This window comes from Macrotis lagotis, chromosome X, assembly GCF_037893015.1.
Source record: "Macrotis lagotis isolate mMagLag1 chromosome X, bilby.v1.9.chrom.fasta, whole genome shotgun sequence".
Classification (NCBI taxonomy): domain Eukaryota; kingdom Metazoa; phylum Chordata; class Mammalia; order Peramelemorphia; family Peramelidae; genus Macrotis; species Macrotis lagotis.
The window spans coordinates 566979155-566996279 of NC_133666.1; the positions used below are offsets into that span (position 1 = coordinate 566979155).

A 17125-nucleotide genomic window follows, 5' to 3' on the forward strand; every position below is an offset into this window, starting at 1 on the left:
GTATGTTTCTTTTCTGTTCAATTTGTATTTGTATCTTTTCTTCGAATGAAATTCAATTTGGTACAGTAACAGAAATTTTGGATTTGGAGCCAGAGGAACTGAGTTCAAATTTTAATTCTGCCACTCTACCCACAGGGCAACTAATTTCTTTGGATTTGCCTTTTTATCAGTAAAATGAGTGGGGGGGGTGAGTTAGGAAGTATCTTTGTCTACAATCCTATTATTGATCCAAAGGCCTAAGTACATTTTCATAGTTCCTACAATCTTAATTAGAAGGGACTTCAGAGGTTATTCTTAAAATTAATTTAGGGACTAAACCTAATGACATCTTGGGAGGTGATCATTCTTTAGCATATCCACCACTGCTAGAAGAGGTCACCCATACTTTACCATTCCTCAAAATCCTGTGACAACAGGCAAGTGCTAGAAGCTGTAGTCACAACCCTGCATACAGGTGACCCAGTCATAGGGCCATTTCCCCACTGAAAGCAGCAGTGAGATTCAGCAGCCCCCTGGATGACTGAGCAACTTTTTATGAATCACACTACTTATGTTCTGATGTGAGGAGGGGTCTAGAAAGGGTGCCCTTACAAACTGTCTGCTTATCCACCCTGGTCTGACTATGGAGTCAAGTTACAAAAATTTCTACAAAAACTTCTTCAAAGAAGATTTCACTCTCCATTGGTGCATGCAAGGTGTACACATTCATAGACAACACATGATTCAATAGATCTGAAAGACAAACAGTTCTTGTTGCAAGATAATTCAGCAGATATCATATACAAATAGCAGACCTGAGTGAAATAAGGCTGGCAAATGAAGGCCAGCTCACCGAAGTCAGAGTTGTATACACATTTTTCTGGAATGTCTGCAGTGAAGGGGAGTGCTATGAAGCTGGGGTAGGTTTTGCAATCAAAACTAATCTAGTCAATAATTTTGAATGCCTATCAAAAGGAGCAAATACCATTTCCAGTAAATGCCATAACATCCTCATCAGTACCTATACTCCCACCATGATGAACCCTGATGAAATCAAAGAAAAATTTTATCAAGACCTTGGAGAAATTTTTCATCTAGAGGATAAGCTTATAATTCTGGATGACTTTAATGCTAGAGTAGATAGATTACCAGACATGGCATAGAATCTTAGGGAGGAATAGAATTGGAAATAGTAACAGCATGGTCACCTACTACTGAAGATTTGCATATCTAATGACCTCATCACAAATATTATCTTTCATTTACCTAAACACAATAAAACTTCCTGGATGCACCCCCACCCCCAGCAAATGTTGGCATCTTATAGACTGTGAGGAGAAGAGACAGATAGGATGTGAGAGTAACAAAGGCAACGTATGATGCAGAGTGCTGGACTGATCACAGACAAACAAGCTAAATATTCACCTTCAACCAAAATAGTGGTCCCAAAGCAAAATGACTACTGAAAGAATTAGTGTCAAGAGATTAGAGTATCGCCTCTCCGAGCCGCGGCCCTGCGACTAGTGACATGGCTAAACATACAAAGAAGGTTGGGATTGTTGGTAAATATGGAACAAGTTATGGTGCATCCCTCAGAAAAATGGTGAAAAATTTGAAGTTAGCTAGCATGCCAAGTATACCTGCTCCTTCTGTGGCAAGACAAAAATGAAGAGACGGGCCATGGGTATCTGGTATTGTGGATCCTGTATGAAAACAGTAGCTGGTGGTGCATGGACATACAATACCACCTCTGCAGTCACAGTCAAATCTGCCATCAGAAGACTGAAGGAATTGAAAGACCAGTAAAACCTTCTTATCTATTATCTGTAGCCTATAGTCCAACAATAAATGGATTAATTTGTGGAATAAAAAAAAGAGAGATTAGAGTATCTCTGAGTACAGTTTGTTGCTAACTTGGAGGAAAAACTGAACCAACACACAGTAACAGTGGAGCAGAAAAAGAGTGGGCAACTTTCAGAGATCTGGCATACAGCACTGCATTTGCTTCTCTGGGTTGGAGCAGTCACAAATATCAAAACAAGTTTGGTGAAAATAATGGAGAAATATAGAAGCTGCTAAATGAAAAACACGAACACCACAGGATTTAACAGTAGAATAGTTTATCCATCTCTAAGAAGGCAGCATTTAACTCCATCAAAAGTGAAATACGGGGTGGCTAGGTGGTACCATGGATAAAGCACCAGCCCTGGAGTCAGAAGTACCTGGGTTCAAATCCGGTCTCAGACACTTAATAATTAACTAGCTGTGTGGCCTTGGGCAAGCCACTTAACCCCATTCAACCTGCAAAAAAAAAAAAAACATTTGCCTTGCAAAAACCTAAAAAAAAAGTGAAATACAAGCAAAGCAGGACTCTTGGCTCAGTAAGAAGGCAGATGAATTCAGTTTTATGCAGATAGTAACAAACCAAAATGCTTTTATGATGTCCTGAAGGCATTTATGGTCCAAAGAAAATACATCTCAATTACTCAGTGCTGATGGATCCACATTTGATCAACCATAGGAACATGATCCTATGATAGTGTTCTTAACAGACCATCATCCATCAATAGAAGTTATTAACCATTTACCTTAAATTTAAGTCAATCAGGCCCTAGTTGAAGTTTCAACTAAAGAATAAGTTTTGAATGCTATTAAGCTCCTTTCAAGTGGCAAAGCACATGGTGCTGATTCTATTAAGACTGAGATCTACAAGGGGGGGGGGGTCATTGCTAATCCAAAAATTGACTACAATTTTCCAGTTTATATAGCATGAAGAGGTTATCCCCCAAGAATTCAAGGATGCCTCTATTATCCATCTCTATAAAGATAAATGGAATAAATTATTCTGTGACAATCACAGGGATATTGCTCCTTTAAGATTCTTGCCAGAGTGCTTCTCAATAGGCTGATCCTTCACCTGGAAGATGGTCACCTCCCTGAGAACCAGTGTGGTTTTGGAAAGGGTCAAGGAGCAGTTGATAAGGTGCTTGCTACCTGAAAACTCCAGGGAAAATTCCAGGCACAGAAGAGAAGGCTGTATACAATATTTGTAGATACCATCAGATGTGAGGGCTTGTGGAAAATTATTTCAAAATTTGGTTGCCGGAGAAATTCACTAGTACTGTATGTCAGTTTCATGACAGTGTGCTTGCCTGGGTTCTGGATAGTGGATGATGTTTTTGAGATTTCTCAGTCACCAATGGAGTGAAACAAGGATGAATCCTTGCTCCTATGTTTTTTAGCATGATATTTTTCAACCATGTTATCAAACGCCTTCACTGAGGATGAATGGCATCAAGGTCAGCTACCTTGATTTATTACATGATGGCAAATTCTTCAACTTGAAAAGGTTTCAAGCTAAGACTAAAGTGGAGGGAGTACTGGTGTTTGATCTTCTGTTTGCAGATAATTTTGCACTCAAGTGCAAAATACGGATCAATTCTCTGTTGCTTGTACTAATTTTGGTCTAACAATTAACACAGAGAAGACATCTCTATCAACCAGCACCATACCATACATATGTGGAACTATCTACAATCAAAACTAATCTAGGCAACAATTTTGAATGCCTATCAAAAGGAGCAAATACCATTTCCAGGAAATGCCATAACATCCTCATCAGTGCCTATACTCTCACCATGATGAACCCTGATGAAATCAAAGGAAAAAATTTATCAAGACCTGGAGAACCTTAACATCAAGAAGATAAGCTTAGGTGGTGCAGTGGATAAAGTACCGGCCCTGGAATCAGGAGTACCTGGGTTCAAATCTGGTCTCAGACACTTCATAATGACCTAGCTGTGTGGCCTTGGGCAAGGCACTTAACCCCATTTGCCTTGCCAAAAACTAGAAAAAAAAAGAAGATAAGCTTACAATTCTGATTACCAGACATGGCAGTGCCCTCTCCAGGGAGGTACACATTGACAATGTGGTTGACACCCACATTATTAGAGTTAGCTCACTATTTGGGAGGCTCTGAAAGAAAATGTGGAAGAGTGGAGGTATTAGACTAACTACCAAAGTGAAAGTCTACAGAGCCATTGTGCTAATCTCATTGCTATTTGTCTGTGAAACCTGGACAATCCACTAATACCATGTCAGGAAACTGAATCACTTCCATTTAAATTGTCTTAGGAAGATTGTGAAGATCACCTGACAGGAGAAGATACCAGACACTGAGTTCCTTTCTTGAGCTTAACTTCTCAGAATTCCAACATTACTACAGAGAGTGGCTGGACAGATTGTTAGGATGCTAGAACACTTGTCAAAAATACTGTTTTATGGGGAATACACAGAGCAAGCACTCACAAGGAGGTTAGAAGAAGTGATACTGGTTCACCCTGAAAGTCTCTCTTAAGTAATTTAAAATTGATTGTACGGCATGGGCATAGGACCTCCCAGCATGGTGTGCTCTCATCAATGAGGGTGCTGCACTATATGAGGAAGGCAAAATTGAAGAATTCAAAGGAAAGTGACATATATAAGTTTAGAGTACCCATCCCATGGGTTCACATGGACTATTTGTGCTTGATCTATGGTAGCACATTCCAAGCTCATATGGGTCTGATCAGCCACAGTTGGACACATTATAATTTGTCCCAAACATAGTGATGTCATTTTGGTCTTTTTCTATAATGAAGGAGAAGAACCAGAAGCCGTCCAGAGTTCAGGTGACAAAAACCAAAAACCAAAAAGGGGCGGCTAGGTGGTGCAGTGAATAGAGCACTGGCCTTGGAGTCAGGAGTACCTGGGTTCAAATCCTGTCTCAGACACTTAATAATTACCTAGCTGTGTGGCCTTGGGCAAGCCACTTAACCCCAGTGCCTTGAAAAATCTAAAAAAAAAACAACAACAACGGAGTTCAGGTGAACTTACAACCTCATAAATCTGCCTATTTCATTTAGACTGTTTCATTGTTTAAAATATTTTCATTATATGAAACTAAAGTCTGCATTGCTAAAATACTACTCAACAGCCCCAGTTATGCTCTTTAGTTATGCACACAATTGGTCTGACTGCTTTTCCTCATGAAAGCCCTTTCTGTGTCTCTCAAACACTTCCTAATAAGGATAGGGCAGCTTTGAAACTATTTCAAAGTTATATAGCTTATGCTATGTGTGAAGTACTGTATATTCATACACTAGATCATGATGATAATGATGTTTGTCCTCCATTCTTGAAGAAGACCATGACATCTGTGAAATGATGTAAGTGAATTCGATTTGAGAGAGGAGCTACTCACTTTCTCCTCTAGAACTATCTAGGTTCAGTGGTAAGATATGGATCATAAAGACTGGAGATGTCCCAAGATGTGAGGTAATCAAGGTTAAATGACTTGTCCAAGGTCACACAGCTAGAAAATGTCAAGTGACTGAGACCAAATTGGAACTCAGGTCCTCCTGACTCCAGGGCCAGTACTCTATCCATTGCATCACCTATCATTTAGTTGTAATCACATACTTCTTATTCTAGCAAATGACTGCCTCTACCTCCAGGAAGCTATAAAATTCAATCCTAAAGTCAGGAAACTAGCACCCAGTCATTTATGCTTTGGGTCTGGTTACTTATTCTTAATGCTTCTGGAAGAATATTGATCCACTTTTTATCTTCTCCATACTTCATTTTGGTCACTAGAAACTTTTCCTTCTCAGCTTCTCAGATTTTGGAAGGTCATCATAGGCCAACTAGTTCAATCTGTTCATCAATAGTGTCAAACTCAAATAGAAACAGATCCCTAATGGCCACATATTAACTTAGAAAAACCAAAAATCAACATTATGCTTATTTTTGTGAAATATTTCCCAATTCATTCCTACTCAGTAGTGCCATAGGCTGTATGAAGTAGCAGGTTGTATGTTTAATACTTCTGCTGTATATGACCAAGACTTTCCATTACCAGGAAATATCCAGACTTTGATTCCTTGAGGGCAGATAACACATTTTTGCCTTTCTTTGTATCTCTAGGGCTTAGTACAGTACTTACACAAAATAAAGGCTTACTAAATGTTGCTTACTGATGTCTTCAATGAATGGGCTAAACTTCTTGATCTTTGAATTCCCTTCTAGTTCTATATCCATATTTCAATATTCATTCCAAAAGACAAGGGAGCCTCTTTCATAGAAAGGCTGGTGTTGTGGTCACACATATCATTCTGTTACCCATGCTTTGAGTCTTATATTACCCCTTTCCTTCTCTTTCCCTCTCTACCCCAATCTCTTTCCAAAATAGTTTGGGGAGCTAAGGAAAAATATGATACAGACAGATATGCCTTGAAACTAAATCTGATGTTACAGCATTCTCTGTTCTAATATTGCCTCTATGTTTATAAGTTAGAGCTGGAGGACTGGTAGCAAGACTCAAGTTACCACATTTTCTTTTTGTGTCCAATTGATGTTTGACATCTTTGCCAAGCTGTGGAATTCACTGACATACAGACCCTTAATCCTCTCCCAAATCTTTCTAAATTCTCCCCAGTTGAGGCAGCTAGGTGGTGTAGTAGATAAAGCACCGGCCTTAGAGTCAGGAGTACCTGGGTTCAAATCTGGTCTCAGACACTTAATAATTACCTAGCTGTGTGGCCTTGGGCAAGCCACTTAACCCCATTTGCCTTGCAAAAACCTTAAAAAAAGATAAATTCTCCCCAGTTGAATCTCTCTCTCCTTTTTTTTCCCCTCAACTAAAAACTAAATTTGTTCTCAATATAAACCCTAGCTCCACACTTCTCTGGGTTAATGCTCCTTCTTTCCCCAGGCCAGTCACTAACCTTCCAACAAGTGTCAGTCCTGAAGCTACTTTATAAAGTTCAGTGAATAAATAAGAAAGCCCAATTTCATACCTTGTAGAGTCTTCTTTCCTTTTTTTAGTCTTCTCCATCCTCAGTGTCTCACTCATGCTAAACTGTCCATGACTGGGAGAGTTAGGGCATGTACAGAGAAACCATGTTCTCCCCCTTTTCACTAAAGCTACTAAATGTGAAAGGTGTACTTTAAAAGGAAATGAAACTAATTTTTATTAAAAGACATTTTAGTGTTCAGAAAGAGTTAATTCCTCTCAAATGTCTAAGATATAACCATCATCATCATCAAGCACTTATTATGTACCTACTAGGTAACAGAAACTGAGCTAAATGACAGAGATACAAAAAAATGGTAAAAACAGTTCCCTTTCAGTTCACATTTTTAGGTGAAGATAATATATACACAGAGCAAAAAGTAGATAATCTCAGAAGAAAGTGATTAGCAGTCTTGGTGAGATGGGGTACCCTGATAAAACCTTCTTGCAAAAGAAGGTGAGATTCAATCTGAGTTTAGAAAGAAGCCAGAAAAGTCAGAAAATGGAGATGAAGATGGAGAACATTCCAGGCACGGGGAACAGCCATTGAAAAGGCATGGCCTGGGCAGATACAGTGTAGTTTGTAAAGAATAGCAAGCCCACTGCACTGCAGATATAGGAAGGAGTAAAGTGCTAAGAAGACTAGAAAGGTAGGAAAGGGCTAGCCTATGAAGAGTTTTAGAAGTCAAACAGAAGATTTATTTATATTTAACATGAGATAATAGGGAGTCATTCAAGTTTGCTGAGTAGTGGAGGATGTAGAGGGGAAGAAGAATGCTTATATGGCCTGTCTTGTGTTTAAGAAGTTTACTTTGACAATTTAATAAAGGATGGAATGGAATTGGAAAGATGAGGTGGAAAGACGAGGCAGAGAGACCAACCAGAAGGCTATTCCAGATGTGAAATGATAACTAATCAATCAATAATCATTCATTTGACATTTGCTATGCTAAGGGTTAATGACACAAATACAGAGAATAAAATCTGTTTTCCCAATGTCCTTAGGTTCTAATAAAGTAGACAAGATATGCATATACAAATACATGCAGAATAATTCACATAAAGAAACAAAGAACAAAGTACAAAGAAATCAAACGCAAGGCAGTTTGAGAGAAATCGCTAAGCTGATTTTGTAAGACTTTGCCCATCTAGCTACAGTTGCTAAATTATATTTTTTAGTCATTATTATTAAGCACCTACTATATGTAGTGTACTATATCAGATGCAAAGATGACTTTTTTTTTTAGGTTTTCTTTTGGCAAGGCAATGGGGTTAAGGGGCTTGCCTAAGGCCACATAGCTAGGTAATTATTAAGTGTCTGAGGCCAGCTTTGAACTCAGGTACTCCTGACTCCAGGGCCAGTACTCTATCCATTGTGCCACCTAGCCACCCCACAAAGATGACTTAAAAAAATTGCAAGTTGTTGATAGTCACTATCTCAAATTTAAGATGGATTAGAAAATACAACTTATTTATATATATATGTATATATATATATATATATATATACATATATATATAAATAAGTTGTTTATTTATAGAGCTGAATCATTATATATTACAAAGTAAAGATGTAGTAACTAGAAACATGAAAACAAATGTAATCAATCATGGAAGACAATCAAGATATTGTCCAAAAATAATAAAATTGAAGATTGCAAAAATAGCAAAGGTTTAGAATGTGAACATTAGCCTTTCTGGATAAGGAAATATTAAACAACAGAGGAAATCAGAGCAGAAAGTTTGTGATGGGAAATAATAATAATAATAATAATAATAATAATAATAATAATAATAATGCTAAATTTAAAATTCATTCAAAGACAGGTAAATGAGATAGGAGGGAAGATACATGGTATGAGGCCTTGACTAAGGAGAAAATTATTTTAGTCTAATGAAGTCTAGTAAATTTAACATCATTTTTACTTTATATGCAGATAACTGAGATATGACCTTGATTAAAGAATAGAAGTAATAAATACATTTTATTTCAAAACTCCATATTCTCTTACAAAACATGAGCTAAATGCTAGAACCTAAAGTTTTATGTCTTTATATAAATTTTATCCAAAATTATTTTGCTTCTTATGTGGCAGCTTAACTGCTTTGGATCTAGCAGTTTGAATTTTTCATTCATGGAAAATCATTTAGATTTTTGTTTTCCTTTAAAGTCTGAAAGTTATAACACATTCTGGGATGATTTTGGTTTTGGCTTTTGGCCTAAAAAAAAGTGGCAGCTAGATATCTCAGAGGATAGAGTCCTGGGTCTGGAGTCAGGAACATCTGACTTCTAATGCAGCTTCAGGCACTTATTAGCTGTGATAAAACTGGGCAAATCACTTAACCTCTGTCAATCATAATTTCTTCATCTATAAAATAGCCTTGACTTCTTATAATAAAGAGAATGTTATGAGCATAAAACAAATTTTTTTTAAAATGCTTTACAGAATTTGAAGTTAATTATTTTTTAAAAATCTGTAACTTGTTCATAGAGGGGCATAATTTTACTATAAATTTATTTAGAGGCAGCTAGGTGGGCCCTGAAGTCAGAAGGACCTGAGTTCAAATGCAGCCTTAGACACTTAATAATTACCTAGCTGTGTAACCTTAGGTAAGTCACTTAACCCCATTGCCTTGCAAAAACAAAAAAAAATTGAAATTAAAAATTAACCTCAAAAAAAAGCTTATTTAGGCAGAAAATGGGTCATTTATTTTCTACATTCTATGTAAAGTATGAAAATATTGATGAAAAATTAAGAAACCTATGATTTAAGCATTTGAATCTATATTACAGTATAGTTTTCCTGGTACATCATTTCCAAGTATTTTTTGGATAATTTGTGATAATAATTATATATCTTCTTATATGGCAGGTTCTTTTTCTTACCAATTTACTTCACCTGGTATTTACTATTATAGCAGTGGCTTCATCAATGAAGCACAGTCTATATTTCTGCAAGGAGTAATTAATGTTTTGCCAACTGAAAATAAATTCATTCCATTACACCTGTTCGTTGGTGGAATTGAGGCTACATATATTCAAGGTAAGAGAAGATTAAATAGTTTATTCTTATGTTTGATAAAAATTTTGGTACTGAAAGATCCTTTGGAACTTTGGATTAGGAGTTAGAAGACTTGGGTTCTAATTTTGGATACACTACTTATCTGAGTTTGAGCAAGTTATTTATATTCTCAATACTTCAATTTTCTTATGCTATTAAATAGGGATAATAATTTACCCTGCAACCTATCTCTTCCATTTGATTAAGAATTCCTTGAGAGTAGAGGTTATTGTTTGCCTTTCTTTATATCTCCAGTGATTAACACAGTGTATGTAGTAGGTGCTGGAGAAATGCTTATAGACTGATGAGTTATAATCTATTTATGTTGTCAGGAAGAATAGGAAGTATAATATGAAAACATTTAAAAATTCTGTAAAGCCCTACACAAATCTAAATTATTGTTATAGCTGTAACATTTTTCCCCCATGGATAGGACTGACTCAGAGTGAAACTGGAACTTTAAATTAGGATAATTTTCCTTCATTGCCCATATTTCCTATTACTTTTCCTCTCCAGAAGGGACTCATTTAAAATACTAATGAGAGAACTCAAGTAGAATGTAAATTACCCAAGCAAAGTTATGACTATGTAATGAATAATTTGTGTCATATCTCTTAAAATTTTGCCTTAGATTAATGAAAAAGATAATTGCATTTAAGATCTCTATATATAAATGCAGAATACCTCAATAATCTAGGCATGGTTATAAGCTTTAACTGCTTTTAGTTTTTATACCTTAAGATACGGAAGCTAAGAGATTAGACAACTAATTTGTGGATAATGTAGGATTTGAAATCAGGTCTTCCTTTTTTTCCTTTTTTTTAGAATTTTATTTATTTAAGGCAATGGGTTAAGAGTGATTTGCCCAAGATCACACAGCTAGGCAAATATTAAGTACCTGAGGCCAGATTTGAACTCAGGTACTCCTGACTCCAGGGCCAGTGCTCTATCCACTGCACCACCTAGCTGCCCCAAGGTCTTCCTGATCCCTAAATCCAGGACTTAAAATTTTAACAGCTTAAAACTGCACTAAATTTTTTCAAACACCTTATATTTTATTTTATTTTATTTTTAAATGTTATTTTATTTTTCCACTTACATGTTATGGAAGTTTTTCAACATTTATCCACTTGCATATTTATAAGTTATACATTTTTCAACCACCCTCCCTTTCCACTTTCCTTTCCTCAGCGGCAAATAGTCTGGTAAAAGTTATACATGTATTTTTGTGTTTAATATATGTACATATCAGTAATTTTGTGCATAAGGAATTAGGACTAAAGGAAAAGAAAGAAAAACCATGGGATAGGAAGGCCATTCAGATTCTGTAGTCTCCCCCCCCCCCCCCGGATGTGAATGGCATTGTTCAAAACAGGTTTCTCAGAACACCCTGTATTATAAAACATCTTTATAATAGGTTTTTGATTTTTAAGAAAATCAAATTAGTCATGTCGTTTCATCTGCTAGAAGTGAACCTAGTACAAGCAACTATTTTCTTAATTTTTCAAAGCCTTTTTTGATTAGTTGACACTTCATAGTCACAATAATATTTTTGAAGATATAGAAACATGACTAATTTTTACCATGCACAGTAGGCTACAAACAATTCAAAGAATTCTGGAGTATGCTTATGCATTAGTGAAAACTTATGACTCAAAAGTTTTTCATATTTGTTCAGCTAAATTTACAAAAGAACTTATCCAGTAATATGTAAAGCATCTAAGTAGTATATAAAGTGCTAGACTCTGGGATGAGAAAGATCTAAGTTCAAATCTTTCCTTACTCACTAACTCCTACCCAATTTCTCTTAACTTCATTTTCTTCATCTGTAAAACTGGGTAATATTTTTTGAGATGACACACTTTTTCACTTTTTTTCACCCTCAGTTTTTCCATCAAAATAAAATCTATCTTATAGGGCTTTTGTGAGAACTAAAAATGCTAATAAATGCAAAGAACTTTTCAGACCACAAAATATTATGTAAATGCCATTGCTATTGATAGATTAGGTATTAAGAAGATTATGCATCTTTGCCAAAATATTATTTCCATAATTGTCTGTAACTCACATGCAACTCTTTTTTGTAACAAGGAGTACCTAATGAATCAAGCATAAGAATATCTCCAGCAGACTGTATGGCAGAGGAGCCCTCATATAATCAGAATAATACTAGAGTTAAAAATCCTAATGAAATTTCCTTTGAGCTTTCAAGCTGTTACTCACCATCCATAAATAACATTAGCCCATCCTATGGCACAGTAAATGAAGTGATAACAATAACTGGACATCGTTTTAGCAATCTTAGATATGCTAATGAGGTAAGAACTACTTTTTGCATGTAAAATATGAAGTCTTCAATGTAATAATATATATGTATATATATGTGTGTGTATGTGTATATATATATGTATGTATATATATATATATACATACATATATATATATATATATATAGTTTTTGGTTCCAAGTCTTGTAGCTTTGTGTCTCAGTTTTTAAAATGTTAATATTAATAATAAACAGCAATAATATTACTATTGTAAAATAATTATACTTCCTGAATGTGTGTTTGAAAATAATTAGATATATTTTTTCCAATTTAATTTACCATTGATCAAGAGACTTAATTTTATATCCATGGAAATTGTTGCTGATTTCATTTTACAATTAAAATACTTTCAGGTTACCATTGGTGGCTATCCCTGTGTAATAGAAGACAGTTCTGAAAATGTCATTATGTGTCGTATTGACCCTCAAAACTCAATGGCTATTGGGATTGCAGAATATGTCACATTAACTGTACACAATTTGGGTACAGCCATAAACACCTTGACCAAAGAATTGGAAAGACGATTTATTCTTTTGCCCCATGTTGACTTGGTGTCTCCAAATGTTGGATCTACCGAAGGGATGACAAAAGTGATCATTAAAGGGTCAGGATTTGCTGCTTCTTCTGCTCATATCAAAGCTTCCTTTGGAGGTTTTCCATGCACCATTTTGTCAGTCAATTATACTGTGATTGAGTGTGAGACATCCCCTGCTCCTGAGCAGCATACGGTCATAGAACTTCGAATACATGATATCCCTGCTCAGTGCGAAGGAAACTGTAGCTTTTCTTACTTGGACTATATCACACCCTTTGTAACAGGAATCTTCCCAAGCATTTTACAGAATGTGTCTACAATGTTTCTGATAGAAGGACAAGGATTTGGGGAATGTGTGGAGAACATTCTCGTTTACATTGGAGACAGACAATTCAGAGCAGTAGATGTTAATGACACAAGCATTGCTGTGGCCGTGCATGCAATCCCAGTTGGCTATTATCCACTTAAAGTAGTGGTGACAAGTAAAGGCCTGGCTTCCGGAAATTTCACTGTGAATAGTCACTTAGTAGCATCTTTATTGCCAACTTCTGGAAGCATTGCGGGAGGTACTGCTTTGATCATTACAGGAAATGGGTTCTCTCCGGGCAATACAACAGTAATCATTGGAGATGATTCATGTGAAATTGTATCAATCACCCCCAGTGAAATACACTGCAACACTCCAGCCAGATCAACTGCAGTTGTCCACGTGAGGATCCTCATAAACTCATTTATCTCCCTGCCATTGTCGTTCACATACTCACTGGATGATACGCCATTTCTCAAGGATGTTGCCCCAGACAGAGGTACTTTCTTATTTTCAGTTTTACTGTCTTGGTATTATCTCATCAATGCAACTCAATAATAATGAGTTAGTATGTGATTTTTTTATTATTTTAGATTAAAAGGTGATTTAAATATGTTTTTGCAAATAATTCCTCTGAACAATAATTACTAAAATGCACACTCTGGAAATTCTGAATTCCTTCTTTGTATTTCATGGTGTTTTGTAAAATATTTTTTGATATAATTTGTGGAATCAAAGAATTTGAGAATTAGAATGGACCAAAATCTCCAATTAGGCTCACCCATTCCCAAAAAGTAATATCCTCTATAACAATATGCAACAAGGACATCACCTAGTTTCAACACTTTCCAGTGAGGAGGAACTCACTACCTCAAAAGGCAACCCATTCTATTTTTTGGATAGCTTCAATTGTTGGGCAGTTATTCTTGATATCATCTCTACATTTTCCTCAGTTTTTTTTTTGATTGTTACTCCTCATTCTGCTTCTAGGACTGAATAAATAAAATTTAATGCCTCTATCATTTTGATTATTTTGATACCATTTTGAATATTTAAAGTCAGCTTTTATATCTCCTCTGATTTTTCTTCTCTCCAGTCTCAAAAATCTCTTGTTTCTTTGACCCATGTTCATTTAGTTTGGAGTCAAGAATCTTTACCATTCTGATTATCCTTCTTGGGACATTCTTCAAGTTATCAATGTCTTTCTTAAACTGTAGTAGCCAGAACTGAACACAATATTCCAGGTGTGGTTTGATCAGGAAAGAATATAATGTGACGTCTTATTATTCCTGGAAACTACCTCTCAATTCTGTGACTGCTGTATTACAATGTTAACTCATATTAAGCTTGTAGTGCTCTAAAACTCTCAGATAATTTTTTTCAATCAAACTGCTTTTTAATCTTTCCTTTCCCATCTCTTAGTGGTGAAGTAGATTTTTGAACTCAAAGAGAAGACTTTCCTTAGGACTACCTAGTAGAATTGGTCAGAAAACTATTCATTAAAAACTCCACTTAGGACTTCCATGTAATTAAGAAACCTATGGATATGATAACAAAAAATAAAACTATGAATAGAATACATAAATTGTATTTATTCCTTAATGTCACATTTTAGAAAGGACATTAATTAGTTTGAAGAGTTTCTAGGGATGATGAAAGATCTTGTGATGTATGACAATTCATTAAAGGGACTAGGAATATTTAGCCTGAAGAAAATAAAGAGGGATACATGAAAAATATTTTCAGGTATTTAAAGGATTTTTTTGCATTTTTTTTATTAAAGATATTATTTGAGTTTTACAATTTTCTCCCTATCTTGCTTCCCTCCCCCCACCCCCACCCCACAGATAGCACTCCGTCAGTCTTTACTTTGTTTCTATGTTGTACCTTGCTCCAGATGGGGTGTGATGAGAGAGAAATCATATCCTTAAAGAGAACAGAATTCTCAGAGGTAACCAGATCAGACAATAAGATATCTGTTTTTTTCCAAATTAAAAGGAATAGTCCTTGTACTTTGTTCAAACTCCACAGCTCCTTATCTGGATACAGATGGCACCCTCCTCTGCAGACAGCCCAAACTTGTTCGCAATTGTTGCACTGATGGAATGAGCAAGTCCTTCAAAGTTGAACATCACTCCCATGTTGCTGTTAGGGTGTACAGTGTTTTTCTGGTTCTGCTCATCTCACTCAGCATCAGTTCATGCAAATCCCTCCAGGTTTCCCTGAAATCCTGTCCCTCCTGGTTTCTAATAGAACAATAGTGTTCCATGACATACATATACCACAGTTTGCTAAGCCATTCCCCAATTGAAGGACATTTACTGTATTTCCAATTCTTTGCCACCACAAACAGGGCTGCTATAAATATTTTTGTACAAGTAATGTTTTTACCCTTTTTCCTCATTTCTTCAGGGTATAGACCCAGTAGTGGTATTGCTGGGTATTTAAAGGATTTTAATGGAGAAGTGGTTATAAATCTGCTTGTCTTCAGAAAGAAGAAAAACATTTAGTTGACTGTTGGAGAGAATTTAAATTAGATTTTATGTGAAGAAAAACTTTCTAAAAATTAGAATTTATTTATTCATATTTTGTAATTGCATGTACTTGCAAAGGAAGGAATATTCATCAGTATATCACTCTGATTCTTCTGACCATCTCTATTTAAATCTCTTCCTTTTGATATCATTCTTATATATTTGCATGTTTTTGTGTATTATATATATTCTTGGAGCATTGAGATCCAATGACTTGTCGAGTCACAAGGTAGAAGTAACACTGTAACCCAATTCTTTCTCATTCTGAGACCTGTTCACTCTCCATTACAATGAGTTGCCTTTAGAATTATCCATCATTAATCTAAAAATCACAAAAATTGGTGAACAATTTCTTATGATCAGAAGTTATAATAATTAAACTGAAAGAAAATATAGTGTAAAGAACTTATTTCAACTCTTACTTTTTACTATGTTCATCTTTGGAGTGAAGTATTTTATCAACCATCTCTGTCTCTGCAGTAAATAAATTTCTGATTTTTTTCTTCCAAAAATTCCTTGTAATTTCAGATTTGTATATATACATATATATATATATATACACACACATAATCTGTCATATTTATGTTACATGCGTGTATGCATATATAAATGTTTATATATCCTCAGGTAATATGAATTGACCAAATTCCCCAAGGTGGTAGGCACTAGGGGTAGGATTTGAATCCATATTCTCTCTCTCCAGAGCCAGATGCTCTTCATTGTACAACAGTCACAAAGAGCTTCAAATAGCAAGTGAATGTGTATACTTATACTACTTATTGAAATAGATTTTTGATACAAATAATGATAAATGTGCATTAATTTAAATATAATTACTCTTAAATAGAACTACTAATAGTAAGTATGTTGAGGTAAATAATATGTAAGATAATTCCTCATCATTTGTGTTTAGTTTTGATATGAATATTTACATGCCTATATACCAAATAGTCATGTTCCCTTTGAATCTAATCTTGAACCTCCCCATTAATTTCTACTATTGCAATGAATCCAAGTCAGTGATCTAGAACCTGGTAGAATAATTAGAAGAGCCTTGATAGTTAAATTGTTTGCAGATAATTTGCTCCTAGGTTTAGTAAACCATGTAGCATTTGGAATTTTTATAGATTGCACTGGCATGCATGTATTTTTCCTGAAGTTAATGCTATTTTTGAATATTACAATTAGGTAAGTGAAAAAGTGAATATAAGTAAATACAAAAACGCTTATGAATTTTTTTAAAGGATCACCTGGTACTGAAATTGAAATCACTGGATCTTCTTTTGGTTTTGATGTCTCCAAGATTGTTGTAATGATTGATGATACTCAATGTAACATCACAATGGTCAATGACAGTGTATTGCGATGCAAAGTTGGAAACCATGCTGGTGGCATTTTCCCTGTTATGCTAAGACATCTGACAAGAGGCTATGCAATTTCCACTATTGCTTTTGAGTATTCACTCACAATTCAAAATCTTTTTCCAAGACAAGGTAACTAATGGTTTAAAAATTTAGAAGGTCATTTTAACAAGTCTTTACAGTAAAAA

At 35.3% G+C, this 17125-nt stretch overlaps 1 protein-coding gene and 1 pseudogene across 1 annotated transcript in view; both read left to right on the forward strand.

Moving 5' to 3' along the window:
- PKHD1L1 (PKHD1 like 1) overlaps positions 1-17125 on the forward strand; it is a 194951-nt gene that overhangs the window by 87320 nt on the left and 90506 nt on the right. Inside the window, exons 36-39 of the mRNA XM_074201203.1 lie at positions 9685-9855; positions 11965-12191; positions 12554-13541; positions 16821-17069. Of these exons, the coding sequence (XP_074057304.1) occupies positions 9685-9855; positions 11965-12191; positions 12554-13541; positions 16821-17069 (1635 nt within the window). The remainder of the gene's footprint in view (positions 1-9684; positions 9856-11964; positions 12192-12553; positions 13542-16820; positions 17070-17125) is intronic.
- Positions 9-8271, forward strand: LOC141498203 (large ribosomal subunit protein eL43-like; annotated as a pseudogene).